Source organism: Argiope bruennichi, chromosome 3, assembly GCF_947563725.1.
Source record: "Argiope bruennichi chromosome 3, qqArgBrue1.1, whole genome shotgun sequence".
NCBI classification, from domain to species: domain Eukaryota; kingdom Metazoa; phylum Arthropoda; class Arachnida; order Araneae; family Araneidae; genus Argiope; species Argiope bruennichi.
Window position 1 is genome coordinate 54,637,424 of NC_079153.1, and position 24,167 is coordinate 54,661,590.

The 24,167-nt window shown below is 28.2% G+C and overlaps 1 protein-coding gene across 1 annotated transcript in view; it reads left to right on the forward strand.

The window, feature by feature from the left end:
• The first annotated feature begins 1,882 nt into the window (after positions 1-1,882).
• Positions 1,883-24,167, forward strand: part of LOC129963092 (atrial natriuretic peptide receptor 1-like) — a 110,509-nt gene continuing 88,224 nt past the window's right edge. The window contains exons 1-2 of the mRNA XM_056077143.1: positions 1,883-2,764; positions 16,711-16,863. Of these exons, the coding sequence (XP_055933118.1) occupies positions 2,104-2,764; positions 16,711-16,863 (814 nt within the window). The 5' untranslated portion in view covers positions 1,883-2,103. The remainder of the gene's footprint in view (positions 2,765-16,710; positions 16,864-24,167) is intronic.

Consider the following 24,167-nt stretch of genomic DNA (forward strand, 5'->3'; position numbering starts at 1 on the left):
CATTTCCCATATTGTTATGACATTTTGATTATCGGTGAAAACGAAGCATGTTTTTACAATGGAAAATCAGCAGAATTCCCTTAAAAAATTGTCTTGTTTAATTTTTCTTTGATGAATAAAAAAATAATAATACATACCTCTTTAAAGACGAGTAATTGAACGTAACAGATTTTTTTAATGCCAAAAGAAAAAAAAAGAGTACATATCACACACACACACACACACACACACACACACAAAAAAGCAATTAATATTGACCATATCTTTCTTGTAACATAAAAATGCTTTTCAATCTTAACTTTCTAATTTTGCTAAAATCGATATTTAATCCATCACTTATGAATCATCAATAGCAGTAATGCTATTTCAACTTTAAGAATTGATTATTCATGACGGATGATCACTAATGTAACAATAAAATTTTGAGAATTAAACTGTAAAGGGATTTAATCAGACATCATTTTAATTAATTAAGATAATTCATAGACATCAATAAATAATTTACGATAAAATAGTATTTTAATGCAAAATTTTACAAGCACTTTAAAATCTTATGAATATTTTTAAAAATAGTTTCATCTTAAAAAAATACAGCATTTTATTTGATGATTTTTTTTATCTTAATATAAACATCAATATGAATCTAATGTCACACATAATAACATTTTTATTTATAAATATTTCAAGAATTGAAACATAATTTTTTTTTTCAAAAAGAAAGAAAAAGATCATTTGTGGAAGCTATCATATAGTAATAAACAATTATGTGTGATTATACATACAAAATAATAATAATAAAATTAATAGATAAGAAAGAACTAAAATACACGACTTTTAGTTTTCAATGAATAACTATAACATTATTATAATAGTTATTTTATTAAAAATATATAACGAAGCAATTTTCTTAAAATCGTTTCATTTGAGATTACTTTTCAAACAAGCCGAGAAATTACTAGATTTAAAGTTCACTGAAAATATTTCAGCATATTAAATTTTTAAATGCTTAAAAAACAATAAAATATATGGAAAAATGATTTATTTTGAATTATTTCATCTCCTAAATGCGAAAAGTAGAATTTTTTGTCTAACACAACGTTAGATGAAAATGTAGCTTGCCTTTTGTTCAGTATTTAACTTAGTAATTGTAATATTTTCCAAAATATTGATTTTATGTAACTATTAATAATTTTATGTTTTGAGATGTATAAAAAAGCATTATTATGTCCCCGTTGCATTACATGGCATTATAATTATAATTCTTATTATCATAATTAAAAATAATGTTGTATAATTAATATAGATTATAATATAATTAAAAGAAATAGAAATAAATAAATATACAATTAATATAATCCCCATAAAATACTATAATCGGTGTTTAAATAAAAACTATTTAAATTTACGGATCTCTACTCTCTCTCTATGAGAAATAAATTTCAATATCGAGAACATATTGGCTAAACAATTTAAGCAACTATCTTTGAAAATGATTTTAACAATTCAATTCTTTTTAAATCTACTTTTTAATTCTCAATTCCCTCTAACAGACGCATTTTTAATTCACCGCATCTTTTTCTGAAATCGCGTTTATAATTCTCAATTCTTTCTAACAGACGAATTGTTAATTCACCGCATCTTTTCCTCCCTCCTTCCTTCTTTGTTTACCCTTTCCGTTCCCCGATACTCGCTTGAAACTGTTTCTCTTCCTGCATTCTATTTCTTCCTTCTGAACTGCGAACGTGCAGTCTGAGTCAGTTGCCTCACACAAGAAACCTTGGAAAAAAGTATCAGTTTCCTATTATCGAATCGCTTATTTCCTTGGCTCAGATACGATAGTTGGGAGGGGGGATCCAGAGGAGGCACAGGGTGGGGGAGACACCTAGCGGTATTCGACAACAAGTATAGCGCGCTGACGCCAAAGCGCTGTTATTTTAACTCCTCGCGTTCCTTGCAGTAGACGTTCCCCCCAAAATCTCACAGTCGACAGAGGTAATGCCGCCTGTCCGCTGGATTCACTCCAAAATAGCAACTGGTGACATTCTTCCGGTAAGGGAGGACACCAACCTCTCTGTCTCGCGGTGCATGCAAATGTGGTGAAATATGACCTTGATACCGTATCTCATCCTCCTATGGATTTCTGTGGTCATCACGGAGGATGTGGATCCATCATTCAAGGTTGGTGTCCTCATGGTGGATAGGTCTGCTCGCAACCGCTTTGACATCCAGAGGATTGGACCAGCCATTGACATCGCGGCAGAAAGTTGTCAATCAAAGTACAATGTCACGCTGAGTCTGTTACCTGGTTATTATCCTCGAGAATGTTCAGCGGAATTGGCAATTGGCAGGGCGACAGACTTGGCAATGAATAGTAATATCTCAGCATTTGTTGGTCCAGCTTGTAGTGATGATTTGCAAGTGGTGGGAAGGTTTGCTTCGTATAGAAACATACCCATCTTGACTGGACTTGGCGATGTTTTGAAAGAAAGAGATGAATTTCGGACTTTGATTCGAATGTCTTATGATTTAAAGGATAAAGCTCATGCAATTTTGGCATTTTTGGAGCATTTTAATTGGAAGAAATTTGGAATGATATATCGTCAGAGTGATGTATACTATACGGCAATGGCTGATCTGTTGTTCTATCTGGCAACTTCTGCTGACTTTGAAGTGATTTGTCAACAGTCTTATATTCGAGCTGCTAATAAAACTATTCTTTCGAACTTGGATAAGATAATGGAAACGATGAAAGATTGTTCTAGAGGTAAGATTTATGAATTAAATTTTATTCATATTATAAATATTTATTTAACTTGTATATTTAATTCTACCTTCATCCATTAAAATCATAAGATACATTTAATTAAATAGTTAATCTATGAAAAAAATATTTAATAAAAATAAAGACGCCCCTAAATTTTTTAAAAATAAATATTAAATGAAGCAATGTGAAGAAAATTCAAAATTAATCCAAAGTGTTAAAGAAATATGCAGGCTTACGGAGGTGAAGAGTATGAATATATCTTGACTTTTAAAGCAGCCTTTTTTAATATTTAAATTTTATCTATAAAACGTTTTAATTTTTCTTATGATCGCATGAAAGTTAATAACATATTTCTGAATAGGATGCGTTTTCATATTGAAAACTACAGTAATATTGCCATTATTTTTGTTTATGAGTTTATTTTATTAATTTGTCATGAAATAAAATTAAGTCTTGTCGAAAATCTTGTTTTATTAAATGAAATTACTTATGTTTTAATTATTATGTTGTTTATTAAGTCAAAATTGTTCAAAAAAATAATATAATAAGGGAACTTATGAATAAATAATTTAAGATTCAATCCCTTTTAATTGAATAATAATAAATAGTTCTCTGAAAAGAGAGTGAATTGCCGTACATAATTATTATTCAATTTTTTGTGAATCTTTTGAGTATTGTTCAAATTCTATGGAGGGAATACCATTTTCATGAAATTTTAAATTAATATAATTGCCGCAATAAATAATTTTCATTATTTTAAATGACTAAAAAAATATGTATTTGAATATTGTAATGAAATTGTATTCAACATTAAACAAATATGAACAAAAAATAAAAATAAAATATTACATGAAAGTTATCATTGTAAGAATATGGTTTAATTTAGCAGATTATTAGATATACTTTTTTTTAAAAAAAAATTAAACGTTAGTTTTGAAAATGATTTTGAATTAAACACATTTTTTTTCTTGAAATGTTTTGTGTAGAAAAGAGTTATAAAGTGAATTTATATGTGCTATTGAGAAAATATAATATTTTGCAATATTTTGAGTAAAAATATTTTCAATAAAGAATTAGGGAGATGCAATGATGGAAAGAAATTTCATTAAAAGAATAAAAATTTTAATGAATACAAAAATATTAACTAGTTTAGAATGTATATTAACTTTTTTTAAAATTAATTGATTTGAGATGTGAGTTATATCGAGCTAAATAAATAGGATAAATAATAAGCATCAATTATGAATATTTTTATGTCATGCTTCGGTTTTTCCTTTAAAATTATTCAAGTTGATTCTCTAATCAATAAAAAGTGAATAGTTTAATGATTTTCTATATTTGAAATAAAATTATTTCCTAAACATGCTAAAAGCTAAATTAATTAAATTTTGGATCAAAATCATCCATTAAATAAACTTTATAAGAAAAAATTTATTTTTAAAGTAGCTTGCAATAAAAAAAATCAACACTCTGAAATTTTATTTTATTAATTTTCATAATATTATTCGAAATATTTTTTTTCATTAAATGCTTTTTATTCAAAACATATTATCTGTTAGTTTAATAAAATCTTACTTCGTTTTATTGACGAAAATAAAATGAAATAGTTTCCACATTTTTAAATATACTTGCATCGAATGCAAATCTACTTCTTAACAAAAATATCATAAGATAATTCTCTCTAAGTATTACATCCACTTATTTTTTTAAACACCCATCGTTGAACCATTTTTCTATAAATACGAGTAACATATTAGACTAAGGAATTTCAATTTCCGTATTATGATTAGAAAATACCCTTAATAAAAGATTGGATATTTTTATACCGGAAAATAAAATGATGCCGCAAGCCTGATGGAGTTAGTTTCTTTATTGTTCGAACATAAGAATCCAGTTAACTCGTGTGAATTCACGCTGATTACTTTTTGATCTTTTTCCCGATAGCGAGCTAGCAGATTTCAGTACTAAAGTGGGACAAACTATATTTATAGAATGGAAAGATAAATATATTTTTACATGATGAAGTTTATGATATTATTTAACTTATTTAAAGCAGCGAATTATTCATCTGTAAATAGATGTGGAATTAGAATAATTTTATATTTTTTTAGACTTTATTTTTTAAATAAAAGATGTTAGTTTTAATAAATAAAAATATATTCTTTGGCAAATAATCTGAACACAACAATCCAATTAAATTGTGTGAACTCGTGTTAATTACTTTTTGATCTTTCGTGTTTAGTGCAGAGGCTAATTACTTTATAGTTCATTTTTAGTGTAGATTTCAATAGATTCGTAGATTCCAGGAGTGGGTCAAACGATATTTATGGATTGGGGTGATAAATATGTTTTTATATGCTCAGGATAGAATATTCGTTTACTTATATTCAAAATATCACAATTCTTTCGCATATTTGCTACGTTTAATGCATTTCACATTTGTTATATTCATTTAAACAGTAAGAAATAAATTGTTAGAAAGGTATAGAAAAGAACAATTTTAGATTAATTCAGATGACAACTGAATATAAGAAATTTGTTAGTTCTTGAAGCTAGAAAAATATATTTTTTGAAAATATTTTCACTAAATTTTTTGCAACATTTTACTTTAAGATTGTTTCACTGATATCTCGAAGAAATATTTCTGTGAAAAACTGATATGTTCTAAGAAAAGATAAATTTTACAATGCTTTGTTCCATCCAAGTTAGTTTAATCGAGTAAAATATTTAATCTTTTAAGTATCTGGCACATAATTTATATATATATTTTTTAGTTTCTATAAACAAGATGCAATAATATTATACCAATAGAAACGAGATATAAGCAAATATCCAGTTATTTTTGTTATTTATCTTTATAATTACTTATATTTAGAGCTACTAAACGATGCACATATATGCTTTGAAGAGTGAGAATGTGCACTTCGAAGGTATATCATTAGAATTGTTATTAGAATTTTAATTCAAAATTGAATAATATTTTGGCGCTTTACCGAGATAGCTTCAGAAAATATTGCAATATAAACAATATCGATGCAATAATTTTAGAATATATATATATATTTTTTCAATGATACAAGATTTTTTACATATGAATTATGTTTCTATTTTTAATCATTTTTAAAAATATTTTTAAATATATTTTCTTATAAGAATTGTAACAATCTGAAAAAATGCTAAATGTATCACGAACGATAATAACAAATTTAAGAATTCTGGAATAAAGATCAAAGTCGTGGATAAAAGCCAATGTTAAAGTTAAAAATATTTATTCGTTTTTATTTTATAATCCAAACTACTATCCTGTACTTAAAACAGATAATTATTGGCAAAAACAGCTATCGGAAAAGTAAGCGATATATTTATTTCAATGCAGGAAGAATCTGTAAAAGATTTAAATTTGTATTTAAAATACTATTAACATGAAGAAAGAAAATACCAAATTTTATACTGTTTTAGGGTAGAAATTAGGTTATATTTTGAAACTATTTCCAATTTTTTATGAACTTTAGAGAGATGACAAAAAATAGTATACAAAAATGCACAGTAAAATGAACAGCACGATGCCAGGTTTCTAAGAATGAATTATATATTTTTCAAAATTTGAAGCTTAGAAATAAGTAGCTGAAGAAGACATTAAGATTGAGTTACTTAAAATATTTATTTAATAATAATAATAATAATAAATAATTAATTATTCTATATATATATGAACACACACACACACACACACACACACACACACACACACACACACACACACACACACACACACACACACACACACACACACACACACACACACACACACACAGACACACACACAGACACACACACACACACACGCACGCACACACACACACACACACACACACACACACGAATGCTGTAATTTTAATATAAGTAAAAAGTTAATGTTTTCAATGTCTTTACTTGTCAGAACTAAATAACTGACTGCATAAGTATCCTTTACTTAAAAATTTCTGATTTTATAAAACACAATGTAACCAGATCCTTAAACATTGAGTGACATCTATTAGAAAAAGAAATCTATCCCATCTTATGAAAATGTTATTAAAATTTTTTTTGCTATTTCATAATTAAAAAAGAAATATATTCAGTAAGTTCAGTTTGCATGCTAATTAATTAGAATAAATTAATTAAAAATACAGAACCTTGGATGTTTTACTTAATAAATACTTGGAATTTTAGTATAATATTAAATGAGATTCTTTATATTCTAATGAGATTCTAACATTTTTAATGAGATTCTTTTTAAGCCAGATATTTCATTTTTATTTTATCAAAATTGATGCTGGTTTTTAAATAGGGAATTCTGTTAAAAACCTATTCATGTTTAGTCTTTTTAAATTTGTAGTATTTAAAAGATTTGAATCTAAATATTCATATTTAGATATTTTAACAGTTAAATTCATTATAAAGAATTTAAATACTGGACAGTATTGTAAAAGAATAGTGAAAAATTGAACGTATATTAATCGAGAATGAAAAATTGGAAGGAACATTTCTTACCACCTAGATATGAAAAACGTTCACACATACTCTATCAACCATCAAATAGTATTCAATTTACGAAAAAGATACAACACTACTTCAGATTTATAGCTGGTCGTACATTAGAAATTATGTTTATTTTGTATATTGTTTATAACTAATCTCTATTTGTTTAGAAAACAATGAAACTTTTTTGAACAAAAGTTTTCGAAATATATTTTGTAGGAAATGTTCCGGATGTAAGCTTATTTCCGCAAGAAAACGAGTACTTTCAAACTGTAACTTCCGTACTTAAATGTTCTTTACGAGAAGCATATATCTAGAAAATATATGATTATTTTTTTATAGATTTCTATCAATATATTTATGACTTGTAAATCACTGCATTTCTTGTCTTAGTTAAAGTAATAGCTCTAATTGATGCAAATTCAATACGTTGAAGGTACAATTCTATTATAATTTAAATGTTTTAAAAATAGCTTTCATCTTTGAATTATTTAAACTATAAAAGTGCTCTTTTTTTTCTATAAATAATTTTCACTTTTAGTAGATTAATATAATATTTAAGTTATGATTCTTACAATCATTAATTAATTATACATTGCATATTAAAATAAAATGAAAATCGTATAGTTTATGAACATACTAGTATTTACAATAAATAGAAATCACAGATTGATTGCTGTTTTAAAATTTTATACATACGATGAGTAAATAAAATATAATACAAAACATAAGGATTTCAAATTGAAATCTCAATCAAATATGTGATATTTTTCTCGCATTTAAACGTAATATAAGGCCGCAATGGATAAGCGTAGTTACGGATTCCGATTCAATCAAAAAAGAACGGCAAACTGCCATTCATTAAATTTATGGAGGGTAAACATTTAGCCATGAGAAAGTTTAGAGAGTGCAGATATCAGCGATAAGCTGCTCTAATTGGTACTTTTCGGTTAGCCGGGTGCAAACGAAAAGTCGCCAAATAATTTAGACCTGCGCCATAAAAAAACATTTCCAAGAACAGTTGTAGTGAACAGCTTATAAGCCAATTAACAACTACGCTACCCGAGCAATTGCTTTTGTATCATGGTCATGTCACTGGACTGCGAACACAAGGTCCCGGGTTCTATCCTCACTCAATACAATTCGCTACATTGGTGACCTCAGACGATGAACCTTCAACCTTCATACAGCTGTTGTGGCGCCATCTACTCGCAGTAACAAAAAGTCGTTAGACTCACTTGACGCAGCATCAGCAACCACTCACCCACACACGCTCGCCATATCGCTTGGTGCTACTCAAATGGGTACAGGCGCATTAGAATCAACAAGCTAATACATCACCACTCAACACCCATATCGTTCGACTCACTGGAGGGAGAGTCTGTAGTGAGTAGCTTATAAGCCAGTTAGCAACTGTGCTACCTGAGCAATTGCTTTTGTATCATGGTCATGTTACTGGACTGCGAACCACAAGGTCCCAGGTTCTATCTTCACTCAATACAATTCGCTACACAGTTGTAGCGTTAGGTTTGTATGCAAATTGGAGCTGGTCTTGGCGACGTTTTTTTGACGCAAGTTCAGATTATTTGGCGGTCTTTCGCCTGCTCCCGGTTAACGGAAATTACCTTTTAATTATTCAATCTAAAAACATTTCGTAAATAAAAAATATTAATTTTTCAAGCATTTATTTTTTTAAGTTTTGAAAATACAACTAAAATAGTACCGCTACTTGTAATAAATTAGAATGCGTGTGTGCTGGCGCTCAACAGGATTGATAGTTTGTTCAAGGCGTTGTTGTTTCTAATGGCACTTAGACAAGCCCGCTGACGAAGTCAACGAGTTTAAGCCGAGATAGCGTCTCTTGTCTTACAGTAGCGCCATCTAGGGCCAAGAGTACGTCTTGGTCCTCAGTGGTATTACTTCCGATATGAAGGAATTTGTGCCCATGACAGAATTATGGGTGTGCCAGCCATCGCACACACAGAGAGTCTTCGGCTGGTGGGGTTCGAACTCTCAACCAAAGGGTTGTGAATCCAACACCCTACCAACCAGGATATCCCGACCCTAGAATGTTCAAGAGTTATCGAATTTGTTACAAATATATTCTTGAAGATGGGGAAGCGCAACATGTAGCGATTATTTTGAAATATTTATTGGATTTTTGATTAATTAAAAATTAAGCAAATGTTTAGCCTTTTCTCATGATAACGCCCAAAAATATAATTTAACAAAAAAATTATTTTTCCCCCACTTCAAAATTAATTTTTTAAAATTATATCAGTTTAAAAACTAATCAAAAATTTTCTGAATTTTGATAATATTTTAAAAATAATTTTTTTTGCGTAATTTTCAACAATACATTTCGTTGGTGATCTGAAATTCAAAGTCTTTTCTTTGTCTTTTTGAATATTGTGTCACGTATATTTTTCTTTAGTTAAAAGCAAAGGAAAAAAGATTCTAGTTAATATTTGCATAGTTTACATGAAATATAAAAAAGTGTATTTTCAGTATCAAAAAAGGCAACACGAATTTGAAAATTAGACAGCAAGTGCAGTGATATTATGTGACTTGATTTCAATAATATGAATAATAAGTAGAATACATATAAGAAAAACTATTTTAAAAAATGCGGCTTCAGTATTTAGCATAGCGTTATGCTTAAAAATGTTTTGTTGAGACAGTTTTGAACAGCCCAAACAACAAACAATGTTGATAAAAATTAACTAGATACCTTACATAACTAGCTAATATACACTTTACAGAACTATCTGGTCATAAAAAGCGGCTAGTTAATATTATGTTAAAATTATGATAAGTTAGTTATAAAACACTTCTAAAAATATTATTGCCTTAATTTCCCTGGACCCTTAATTATGTCGTTAATATATTGATATTAATTTCTTTCCAAGCTTTATTTGGTATATTTTTTACAATAGAAATTCTACGTAAATAAGGGAGCAAACTGAAAAGGGTAAAATTATTGCACCTATAGGGAAGAGAAGGAAGGAAATGGGGATATTTTTTGCCCTATTTGCTCCGCATATTTTGTTATATATGTATGCTTTTTAAATCTTTCCAAGTTTTATTTCGTATATTTTTGCAATAGAAATATTATTTAAATAATAAGGTAAACTAAAAAGGGAGAAAAATAAATGCATTTGTGTGGAAGAGAAGGAAAAGAATGTGGATATTTTTTACCTATTTCCTGTGACGTATACTGTAATAAAGTATGCTTTTGAAATCTTTCCGAGCTTTATTTGGTATACTTTTACATTGGCAATATTTTTTAAATAATAGGATAAACTGAAAAGAAAGAAATATTACGTATTTTTCTGCAAACAATGAGATAATGAGGATTCCCCCCCCCTTTGTTATATTGCGATATAGACATATATTTGAAATCTTTAATAAAGTTAGGCGAAATAACTTTGAAGTTTCTCGGAAATTATATATAACTGATCAAATGAACAAAATTATAAAATTCTGGTTATCTAAGCAAACTGGCTACATTGCGGCCTACCATTATTAATACATGGCTAGCGTGCAACAAATTGTTTCTTAAATTAGCTTAAAGCAATAGCAAATGAAAAACAATAAGCAGCAAGTGAAAAAACAAAACGAATAATTAGCATACTAATAACCATTTTCCTTAATGAAATTCTGGAATGGAACATTCATGTTGATAGTATTCAACAGTAAGAATATCCGCTAAACCACTCCGTTCATGCCATAAAAAGAAAACATGATCATGACCCGACACCTCTCGATAAAATAAATCTTTCACTTTAATGTGTTCTTCGAGAATAGGCTAAGAAAAACACTTAACTGAAGTTAAAAGAAAAGAGTGGATCAGTGTCAGCTGATGAAAGCTGCTCTACAGAAGGCCGCTTTTACTTCTTTGTTTGTTTTGATATATCTGCGGTTTCGCTTAAACTTGTTCAGAAACTTCGCTTCCCTTATCATAATATTTATTGCTAATTCCTAGTAACATGGCATTTACATAAAATAATAAAATTCATATTTTTAAAATGCAAGGAAGTTTTTGGTTCCATAATTTGATTTTAGCGATGTAATATTAAATGACAAACTATTGTGCAAGAAATTTAAATTCCATTTTTTATGTCAGTAAAATTGTATGTCTATTTACGAACAATCTTTTCTGAAGGGATGGACTTTTACGTGCCTTTTACTAAGCAATAAAATTAATATTTTTAAAAAAAAAAATATTTGTTTCATTTAAAAAATATTAATTTGGCATCTTTCGATTAAAATTAATAACAGTTTATCTCTTCTGCTTTTAAGCTTTTGTTAAGATAATTATCTATATTTAGTTTCGTTGTACTCAGTGCCAGATATTGGCATTTTGTTTACAACTTACAATTTACTTTCCCATTTCATTAATTTAACTGGCATGTTAATGATTTACTTTATGTTAATTTTTTATTTTATTAATTTTGTGAAATATATTTGCTTCTGATAATGTTTTTGAAATTGTTAGTAAAAATGTATTTATTACTTTATTATGTTTCAGAACAAAGCGACATACACTTTTTTATAATATATTGTTTAAACATATAAATGTACAAAGTGATAGGTGGTCAACCTTCGAGAAGATTTGGTTGAAAATTTGATTAGAATCTGCTCTTTGCTAAATGCTAAAACACTGCACTATTAATGCTAAAACTGTTTACCAAATTTCATTTACTTTATTATTGCATTTTTGAACTCTCGCGTTTACATGCAAGCGAAAGTACAAACAGACAGACGGTCTTTAACAGATTTGTTTCCGCATTTTAAATGCTAAACCTATGTGCCAACTTAACCTGACTTACTCTTTTCGTTTTGTAGTAGCCGTGTTCATTTGAACTCGAACAATAGGAAAAATAAGACTTCTTCTAAGCTGAGTTTTCCAAAATTTGATGTTAAGTTTCCATACCAAATTTCATCAAACTAACTTAAAGCGTTTTTGTGTAATAGCATTCATAGACAGATATAATTCTTAAAAAAAAGGTTTTTTTTCGGATACTTAATTACTTGTCTAAAATATAGAGATTCTTGGAAATCTCTTTAAATTCTTTATTGTTACAATTTTATGACGATTTATATTTAGTATACGAGAAAATAAAAATATAAATACATAAAATATACGAGAAAGAAAAAAATAAATGAATAAAATATACGAGGAAGAAAAAAAAATGAATGAAAGTAAGAATACAAATGATTAAAAGTGGCGTGGGTAGTGCTGCATTAGTATTTGATATTGGCAAAATACTGTTCATAAAACTTCTCTAATTACTAAAACACTATAACATCATATTCTTTTTTTCCGTATAAATATATATAGGACTAACCGAATTTGTTGGTGTGACAAAATAACGCCAGATGTCAGAAGATTTTTTAAAAAATAAAACTAATATTTACAAAAGAAAAAAAAAGAGAGTTCGGAAAAAAATTTCTCTGAATTATCGTTTTTCCCCCTCCAGAAATCGTTAAGTTGAGTTGTTTAAGTCAAATCGCATAAATAAATGAATGAAAGCAAAAATACAAATGATTAAAAGTGGCATGGACAGCATAAATGAAAGTTTCATCTACATTATTACTTTTTCTTATCTTACAATCCAGTCTTATATATTTCAATTTAAATAACTTGAATATTTAACTGTAATAATTCTTGTATTTTTTATTTTGTTCAAAACAGATTTCTTAATCATACAATTTCTTTGAACTTCTTGGATTTTATTGATTTCTTACGCTTTCTACAGAAAAGCAAGTTACTAAAATATGTATAATAAAGTGACATATGCCAGCAATTTTGTATTCTGCTACGCATTCATTCTTCTATTCAAATTCAATTTCCTCTCAAAATCCTTTGGTACTGCAACACAACCAATAAATGATTGCTTCGGTAAAAGGGAACTTTTCTGAGCCAACGAAGGAGACAGAGTAACAAAAATAAATGATTCTCTTGAGACTTTCCCTTGAATTACTCCGCAATTACTTCCACTTACATCAAACTCCGTACATTTAAATCACAATGACATACTGTCCGAACAAACTAAGTCATCTAGATTTAAAGTTTATTCTGGATTCCGTAATGGGTTTCTTTTTATAGTTAGGCACAAAGGATGAAGAATGTTGAAATAAAAAGGGACAGTATTTTAAAATGTTTAGAAAAGTTTGGTACAACTAAAGTAATCAATAAAAATAAAATCGCTAATAGAAATAAATTATCATTAGAATAAAATAATTGTATGTGAATAGTCGAATTTTTTTTTATTATGAATTATATATTCGGAAAGAATAGTAAACATGAATAATTAATCCTCAAAAGAGAGATATTTGATATTTTGAAATAAAAAAGTTATGATTTCAGTTTGCTATTATGAACGTTTGAGAATAAGGTGTTTTCATCTTCGATAACTGAGAATTTCATTGATCAATGTGACGTTTATTTATAATATATTCTCTAATAGATCTTTTGCTGTTTGTGTATTAATGCAAATATTTTGTGAGAAAAATGATTCGACTAATAAAATTTATCTAAAGAATCATTTGAAAATTCTTTTTTCTTGAGAATATAATTATTCTCAATGACAATATAATTATTAGGAATATAATAATTCTTACATTATAATTAATCTCTTTGTTATGTTGTTGTTTCTAATAGCACTTGCCATGGACAAGCTCGCTGACAAAGTCAGCGATTTTAAGCCGAGGGTGCGTCCCTTGTTTTTAAGTTGCGCCAACTAGGGCCGAGAGTACGTCTTAGCTACTCACGCATCACATTCGCATGCACAGCCCCTTTATACGGGGGGGGGGGCAAATTCATACATCTCACAGATAGAACAGATGAAGAACAACCATGCCCGAACCGGGACTCGAATCCAGGACGCCCAGATCACAGGGAAGACGCGCTACCCCTAAGCCAGGACCCCAGCTATCTCTTTGTTATTTAAACTGTAAATGTAGATTAATTTCAACGAAATGTATCCAAACTGAAAAATTGTTTTAAATATTGCCACGGTATCTGCACGATGTTGTATGGCTTTTAGAACATCGGACAGCATTGAAAACGATATCATTATATTAATAGGATAAAGGAGTGCTTCAACAAGTAAGGAATCAAGTAAACAATTGAAGGAATAAAGCGTTTCAAACTGAAGTACATCAACTAAAAAAAATAATTGAATCGCAAATTCTATTTTACAGTCCAGAAGCAACCTCATATTTCCGATATGACACTTGAATGACATTGTTTCCTTAAATAAATATTTGCTCTTTATTAGTTACAAGCCGCCTTTGGCCACCAGCCGGTTCGCCAATCTTAATGTTCGTTTAAATTTTAATAATTAAATAGGTTGAACCGGAATACTCCGGTCGTACCATTAAATATTTTACGCAATTCCAACTTTAATAGATTCTTCAGCAAACTATTTTAAAACTTCACATATTGATAGTCATATAATTCACTCATAATATTATAAAGGCCTGCAGTCATAGCGTGGTATGTATCTCTCTCATTTTCTGTTACCCCTCGTAGAATTTATGCTTTAAATTAAAGTGTAAATGATTAATTTGAAATTAATATAATAATATTTTTTACTGAAACAAAGCATTTTTTTTAATATTATGATTACTGATAATAAAGTCACTGAGCGTTTAAAGTTTATGGTCACTAAAGAATATCTTTCTTAATTTATGTAATATCTCAAGAATTTGTCAACAAAATTTCTCAGATTCATCATGAATAGATCGATTAATTAACAATGTTTCATTTTAAATGCACCAAACACTAAGAAAATAAAATGAATCGATTAAAATAATCGGTCGAAATCAGGTTTAAAAAAACTACTTAAAAAACGATGTACTTAAAACTATAAGCATATACAAAAAATATATAACTAACATAAATACAATTTACTTACAAAAGCATTCAACTAATAATTTAAATCATCTGTTGATAATGGTTGTCATGGCAACAATCAGAACATAATGCGCATGCGTGAATTTTCTTCGCCACTTACGGTAACGCAAATTCGTGAATTTTTCTACGCCAGTTGGGGTAACGCTATGCAGATTAGATATTTTTAATTTCCTTTATTCTGTGTTATTTTAATTCAAAAGTACTTCAGAATGAATCTGAAACATGGATTAATTAACAATGTTTAATTTTAAATGCATAAAACATTAAGAAAATAAACAGAATCATCTGAAATAATCCGCCGAAAAATATTAACCCTAGTCTCATTACTGTTGGGAGAAAAAAAAAATAAAGCCTTGCTCATTTGGCGGTGGGGAAAATGGAAGATTTTTTTGGCGGGAAAGTTAGTTTTTAATTAATAATTAAAATTATAATTAAAATTTCAAAAAAAGGCACCCCAGGTGCACATTCCCGACCTCTAAGGTATACATATACCAAATTTGATAGCTGTATGTCAAATGACCTGGCCTGTAGAGATCCAACACACATACACACATTGAGCTTTATTATAAGTATAGATAGATGACACATTCCATTAATCAAAACCAGCGGCAGCGATCTCCACAAAATTTTCTCGCAATACTCTCTAATAATGTTCCGAGTTTCTATGTTCTCCCAAGTACATCTTGCATTGCATTGTCTTACAATAGATCCGAAATATTAGCCTTTGAAGTGAAATTAGCGTTTTTACTGAGTCTATCGTGTCATCCTTGGCGAAATATTTGGCGACTAATCCCTGGCATGCGGTTAATAGTATTAGAAAATCGAATTCGTGTTTCACATACGTATTTTCCAACCGATTGAAAAAAATGACACAAAACTGCGCTTGTAGTCACGAAATCCTATAACAAATTTGATGTATTTAAATAATTCCGTTTTTGAGTTATCGTGTTAACATATTTCTAAAATTACAGACCGGCAGAGAGTCAACTCGTTGTTGGATTTCACTCAAAATTTGATAGATGTCTAAACTATAGATGTTAATTCTGAATCCGAATTTCATCTACCTAGCTTTCTTCATTTTGTAATTGTCGTTGTTAATTATATTGAACAGCCGAAGAGACAGATTTTGTTCAAAATTTAATAGAAATTTACAAATTTGGTACAAAGACCGTATATCAAATTCCATCCGTCTGGTACAAAGCGTTATTGTGCCATCCTTGTCACAGACAGACAGACAACATTTTCCAAAATTGTGTTTTCAGAACTCAGAGAGATCTAAAACGTAGAGATTTGTCAAAATTTCGAGTTTGAATGTTTGGACGATTATACTACTTACTCCATACTACGTATACGATTAAATTAAAAACTGCTGTTTATGCTACTTTTTAAGTCACAAAATAATCATGAGTATTATATATAATAGTAAAAATGTTTTGAAATGAGCTATTTTGTGCAACGTAACTTTCCAGTATTTTGATTGTGCTGCATTTTTACTTTTCAGTGATTGTTATTTTGGGAGGAGACAAAGATGTCCGAGAAATGATGCTGATCGCTAAAAGGTTGAATATGACATCTAAAGGAGATTACGCCTTCATCTACACCGAATTGTTCCAGAATGAAGCCAAAGGGAACCTTTCATGGTCAAGAGGAAACGGTAGGGAAACATAAAACAATTTTTCCTCCTCTTTTTTTTAGAGACTGTGGCCAAATTTTTTGACCAAAGAGCTTCATTACAATTCTGATATTGTGTACTGTGTTCAGAATTCTAGTCTACGTGATTACGCTAGAGATGGCCTTTTTGAAAAATGATATAAAATACTTATAATTTTGAAATTTTTCTAGAAACATATTGAAAAAAAAAGATCTTTCAAACAAAAATATTCTAATTAAAAAGCAAATATATTTTGATACTTGGAAGAAATTTTGAGTTTTGGTGTTTTTTATGACTCTCAAGTTTGCTTGGCGGTTTTCAAATTACTTCAAAATCACGAAGCTTCATTATACAAAAGATGAAGAACTACAAGATTTATTTGTTGATTTTCAGATTACGCCAAAATCGCCAAAGTATTAAATTTACTTGAAGATTTTCAGATTACCTGAAGATTGTTAAGGACGAGTTGCCAATCATTTAGTTGGCAGCATTTTGCAATTTTTGGCAATTTATAGTTGAAACATAATTAAAAATGCATCGAATTTTTTGGAATGAGTGGGAATAAAAAGATGTACAAAACTCATAAACTTACAATTCCAACTTAATCAAATAATTTACTCCAAATCTTGTCGCTAACTAATGAAATATATTTTCTAATCTCTAAGAAATAAACTGTATATCTATTCAGTTTAAATAATGGTTCTCGACTGGCAAACAACCTAACATTTTCAATATATTTGCATCGTGAAGCAATAAAAAAAATCTTTAGAATCTTTCTGAATCAATAGATTGCTTATTTTATAATTTAGAAGGTGCAGTACATATTAGGAAACTATTATTCGAGATTTGAACAAAATAAATAAATAAATATCCTATATACTTGAAGTTGTGTGTGTGTGGGGGGGTTGTTTGATGATTCTATTAAAATAGACAGATAGCAGTTAGTCAAACATTAATTTTTATAAAATCAGAATATGAGAAAATTGTATTTAAAATTTTAAAATATCATTAAAATGTACGTTAAATGTAAATATAAAAATGAATGAAACTACCCAAAGAATGTGGAAACAAAATTCAAATCATTTTGCAAAGAAATTTGTTCAGAAATTAAGACTATTAAACAAAAAATTCCGATATTTTTTCTAAAAACCGACTATTTAACAAATCCGATATTTTCTTTAAAACTCGATTATTAAACAAAGCCATCTGCCCTGGAATACAAAAATTTTATTATAAAATCTCCAATTTATAAATATTAAATAATTGTTCCTTATAAAAAAGACAGTCTTAGACTATTTTTTTAAAGAAACAATTCAATTATTCCCCAAAAATATATCTTATTTCTAGAGTTGGCATGAATGTAATCATTTTTTCCTGAATTTTATTTTTCAAAATGATTGAATATATTTGTGATAACTATATTGATGCTTACAAAATATAAACTATTATAAAGCTATATCCCCACTATATTTATTTCTAAGGTAGATATTTAATGTAAATTTTTGAAATAAATGTTTCAATTCACTCTTTTATAAATGCAGTAACATTTATAAAAAAAGTATCTGGATAAAAATAATAATAAACTCGTGTTTAGTACATCATTTTTAAAGATAATGTTCATTTATTGTATTAAGGGAATTATATTATTACTGAAACAATATAATACATGAAAAATCTAACATTTAAGTTAAATAATATGATGAAATTTACGAACTATCTTACTGTCTGTTTTACCAGAAAAAGTCTTATTTATTGGTAAATTTGTCAGCGATATCCAAAATAACATTGAAAGTTAGTTCAAGCATTTGAATTTCCATTAATTGATTAAATATGATAATTATACTTGAATATTAAAACTTCCCTAGTTGGATTAAAATTTATTAAATTTTAAATAATGAATTAAGTTAAAATAAAATTAAAACATAAGGTGTTCAAAATCAAGAAAAGCTATGTATACAAAAATACTTTTTTCTTAATATAATTGGGAAAAAATTTTATTTTACAATCATTCAATTTCTTTCAAAAATGTTTGGATCATTCTTATTATTTTGAACTAATTAAGAATGACAAAAAATTTTTCTATAACATTATAAATTAGTTTCACCATGCTAAAAACAATAATAGTGTAGTAAGAATGACAATTGTTTTTATAGAGTTTTCATAGAATAATTTGATTCAAATTTATAAATGATAAACTCATCGAGAACAATGGACTAAAAGTTATATGAGTTGTTTCTCAAGATATATGCATTACACAGCGTCTCTTAAAACATTGACAAGGTACACACACACACACGCACACAAAACAAAAAAACAAACAAACAAACAAACAAAAACCTCGGATTCACGAAGCGGAATTATTGACATTGAACTTCCTATCGGTGAAAAGTCAATGTTGTTAAGCAAGACTAAACGACAAGAAATTAGCGAAATAAGCAACTTATTATTAAATTTTAATGCAATAGTTTTCATTGATAGATAATATCCTTGAATGCTATAGACTATATTATAGATGAAGACCATTTTTTAAAATTATTTCATAGACCATAAAAAATATAAGTAGTAAATACAAATAGCTTGTTACCAACACATTTCCTTTTTGACATAATCACCATGAAAATTCAGGCATTTGCCATACCAGGCTTCCGACCCCTTTTCGAAGAACGTTGCTGCCAGTAATATGAGAAGAGTCTTAACCCTCCTTTGAAATCCATCATTAACCTGGAGGGTCATTTCTTTGAACTTCCTTTTAAAGAACGAATTTGAAGTGAGAATATCTGAATATTCATCCTCCAAAGTTGCAATTTTGACTTGCTTGTTGGCCAGATGTTCTTTTGCGATTCCATTATCTCCGTTTCTTTGGAACAACTTGATCAATGATCTTGTTAAGTAAGATCTTTTGCTACATTCCTTGTTCCCCTTCATCGAGAAAGCTGCTTAGACCCGAAAGTGTTTCTCCTCACCTTTGATTAAAAGAGCGATGCCAAAATAATAATTCCATGCTAATAAGGTGCTTGAATCTTCACGTCTATTATACCAAAAAGTAAGCATATTGGTAAATAAACTTTGATAATAAATTCAGTTTTTACTTTGTTTTTTTTAAACTCTCATCGGGGTGTGGAAAAAGCAAATAAAGGTATTTCGTTTTATCATATTTCATAACAGAAAGAAAATATTGACATTTTTCTATGATATTTCCAAGTATCTATGGAATTAAAATTGGTTAGCTCAAATGAATAACCAATTGCGATTTGTTAAATACAAATTCCTCTGTAATTGGTACTTTTCTAATCCCTTGAATTTTGGATTTAAAAAGTAATAAAATTTTGCCTGTAATTCGATTTTTTTTAATTTACTGGATGTCAAATAAAAAAAAAACACACATTTTTTTTTATATCCGAATATTTTTTTCTAATTAAATAATGTTAAGTAGATGGCATTTTTCTGTAGATTTAAGTAATTAATAAATAAAGATGTTTATTTCTCACGAGGAATTGTTTGCTGTATAATGTATTCACTCAAAGGAATACTTTTCCTTTATTAAATATTGAGCTCATTAAACATGAATTGTACCATTTACTTTGATGTTAAATTTTGGTACTGTCGCATTCAAATTTCTGACTATTTTTCAGCATTAAGATAAATTGCGACTTTCAATTTTTTTATTTTTGAAGTTTTAATTTTTTAAATTAAAATATTTATTAAAATAATTTACTTTTTAATTGTTAGTTATGATTTATTTATTAGGATTAGCTATTAGGGTAGGTAATTTCGCTCAGAGAAAAAACCCCAGCGGTAATGGCCACACCGAAATTTCTTACTTATTCTTTCAATACCCTGATTTTTATTTTCAGAGTCTTTAACATGAGAATTGCGTGCTTTGTAGTATAGTAAATGATACCGGTATATTGCATGGTATAGTGGAACGAGAGTTTCGGTCATTTGAGCGTAAATTTACCGATTTTATTGAATCTACTGTACGATTTTTGGTGACATTTTTTTGAATAATCACTGGCAAGCAATTATTACTCAAATGCTAGATAATCGATATGTATTTGGGCACATTTTTTGCCCAATAGATTGAAAACAAAATTCGACACGGGACTACAATTGTACTAACAATTGTAATAATTACTACAATTGTAATAATTACTACAATTGTAATAATTACTTAACAAATTTCATTCAATTAAAACATTACGTTTTTCATTTTACACTCATGAGAAATTACAGACCGATAGACAACAATTTGGCAGAATTTGTCTCAAAATTCAAAAGAAATTTTAACCTTATATGCTAAAACATAGTAACAAATTTTATTTACTTATGGTGCTGCTATTTAAAATTATCGCGTATTCATGCATGCAAAAGTTCATTCAGATGGATTTGATTTTAAATATGATAACAACCTATATTTTAAATACAAAACTTAAGTACCCTATTTTATCTATTTAGTTCCTTACGTATTATTAGTTATTGTATTTATTCATTTTCGGATAGCCGGACAGACAGAATTTCTTTGAATGGATTTCGATCAAAGTTTGAAAGAAAGCTACACATTTGGTATGAAGACCATAAACTTGAAACGTTTTTAGGTGATAGTGTTTACCGACAGAAACACATAATTCCAAAAATGTGTGAAGAGGCCTGAAATGTGGAGATTCTTCAAAAATTTTTAGTTCGAAATTTTTTATGATTACAATACTCTTTGTGTACTTGTATTTGAGAAATTAGAAAAGCCTATTTACGGCGGAAATATCGAAAATACTTTTATCCAATAATAACTTCTTCCTTTATGAAACCCTTTATAAAGGACCAGAAATTTCTTTCTCTATTTTTTTTTTCATTCATACTGTATTACTATATTTTATTATCCTACGAATTAATGCTATATTTACATATTTAACTGTTATTTTCAAATTCTTCTTTGGGAAAACTGCTTACAAAATATTTTAATCGAGTGCCTTTTAATCTGAATATTAATTCCTGAATATTTTTTTTTGTATTTCCTAATTTACAGAATAAGCAATACGCTTATTAAAAGAAATTTTATTCTTTAATGCTTAATAATATTTAAATAATTAAAATATTATTTTAGTTATCAATCGAATCCCCGATATTTAAAGACTAAATACGGTTTCTTTCATTGTTCAAAAACACATTTCTTGTGTTTTATGGAAGATTTTGAATAAATCATTTTGATAAACGTCTGAACCATAAAATTTACAGTTAATTCCTCTTTTTAGCCCTCTTTTAAAATTTTTTCTCCTACCATTTTAAAGACATTTTTGGATTTTAACTGACGTATTTTTAATTCATAGATGTTTTTTTCCAACACATTTTAAAATACAATTCAAAAATATAAATCTTTACACAAGATTTTTTTCTAAAAAATTCATTCCGAACATAAGCACATACCTTAACAATAAATGATTACTGAAGTTTTTATTTTAAATATTATCGTTTATTCATGATGTATACTCAATTTCGGACCCAATTTTTATTTATATTTTTCTTTCGTTCATGCTTTTCTCTCTCTTCAAATATTTAATAATGGACTTTTGGAATCTCGTCCTATCATAAAGGAATTAGTTAAGTTCTACTTTGAAAGATGCTAATTTTATCTAATGAATTATTTATCTACACATTACACAACGATTGCTCATTTTCCAGATGTGTTTGAATTCATATTCTTATTTCCGGTCTACCATTTAAATAACGGCAGTCAACATCTTTAGCATTCGACATTGGGAAATATGAGCCTCTAAAGACACAACAAAACGGTAGCGGCAAAAATAAATTGATTTGACAGATATGGTAATTTGGTAAACATTAAACACGCTTTTTTTCCCCTCCAATGTTAAATGCCTGATACAAAACGCTTTCTTTGTTGTCGTGAGAATTACCAAACGCTTATTATGACATAACATCACGTGAACGCTGCAAAATCAAGTAATTTAATTCTTCTTACATGAAAGAGTAGCCTTGTTGGTTTGTTGTTATTTTTGCGTGTTGAATTTATATGCTGTTAAATAAGAAAAGGACAAACTGTGCGCTAATTACTTGCAACTGAGCTTTACCAAGGGAATGTTTTTTCAGCACGTACGTGATTTTTGATGATAAATTGCTTGATAAATACTTCTATGTCAGCTTTTGCCACAAAGTTGATTTATTTTTAAATTCATCTTTTAAATAGTTTTATTTGTTATCATGTTTTGAATTTGAAAAAAATCAATAAGTAGAACATAAATAGCTACTCACATTGCCTGTTGTTTCAATCTTTTCGAAATTTTACAAAAATGAAATTAGGACAATTTTAAATTTTAATTCATGTTCTAATTTTCCAAAAGTTCTTTAGATTTTTAATTACAGAAAAGGTTTGGCAACCATTTTTGCTTCAAAAATGTACTAGAAAGTATGTCCGATTTAGACGATCTGTTATTTTCTTTACTATATTTCGGATCTGATTGTCATATATTAACTGACAGAAGTTGTATTAGAAAATAGCATACATACTGGCAGAGTTCTTTAAAAAATATTATTTGTAGTAACTTTAAATGTAACTATATTATAACATTAGAAGTCAAGAATTAAAACAAAATAATCTTCCCTATCCATAATGTTAACGAATTTTCAAATTAAAACTAACAACTAAAATCCACTTGAATCCACTTAGTGATCCACTAAAAGTTAAAAAAAAATTGTATTGCCGAATACAAAAGAAAAGCTTGCAGATAGAAAATATTAGCAATGAACTTCAATTTGGTCTGTGAATAAAGAATATAATGAAGCAGCATAAATATAAAATAATAAAAAATGCTGAATAACAATTTCATGCTTAGGTTTATTCGCTCCTTAGTAAATCATTCAATTAAAAAATACCTGTTTCATTTGCTGGTTGTCAAAACATATGTTGGAATTTCGTATCCGAAAATAAAGCAGACCAAAACAATGAAGATATTTTTAACTCCATCCAGCGTTAAGGAAGGCGATCGACGATAATATATATTGATACCAATAGGATTAAGCGTCACCAGCAACCAAGTAATAAATTAGCTGTAATGTTCACCCTTTCCTCTAGAATGCATACAAAATAATGCATGTTTTGTTTTCTATTTTAAACTACACTACGAAAATCAAATATGAATTTTTACCTTATTTCGTTGACTGATAAAATCCGAAATTATTAAATTTCATTCATCTAGCTTTTTCTATTTTTGAGTTATTGAGTTTAAAATCCATACGGGCAGATAAGGAAAGGACTTGCAATTCTTGAAAGGATTTAATCAAAAATGGAACGTAAATCT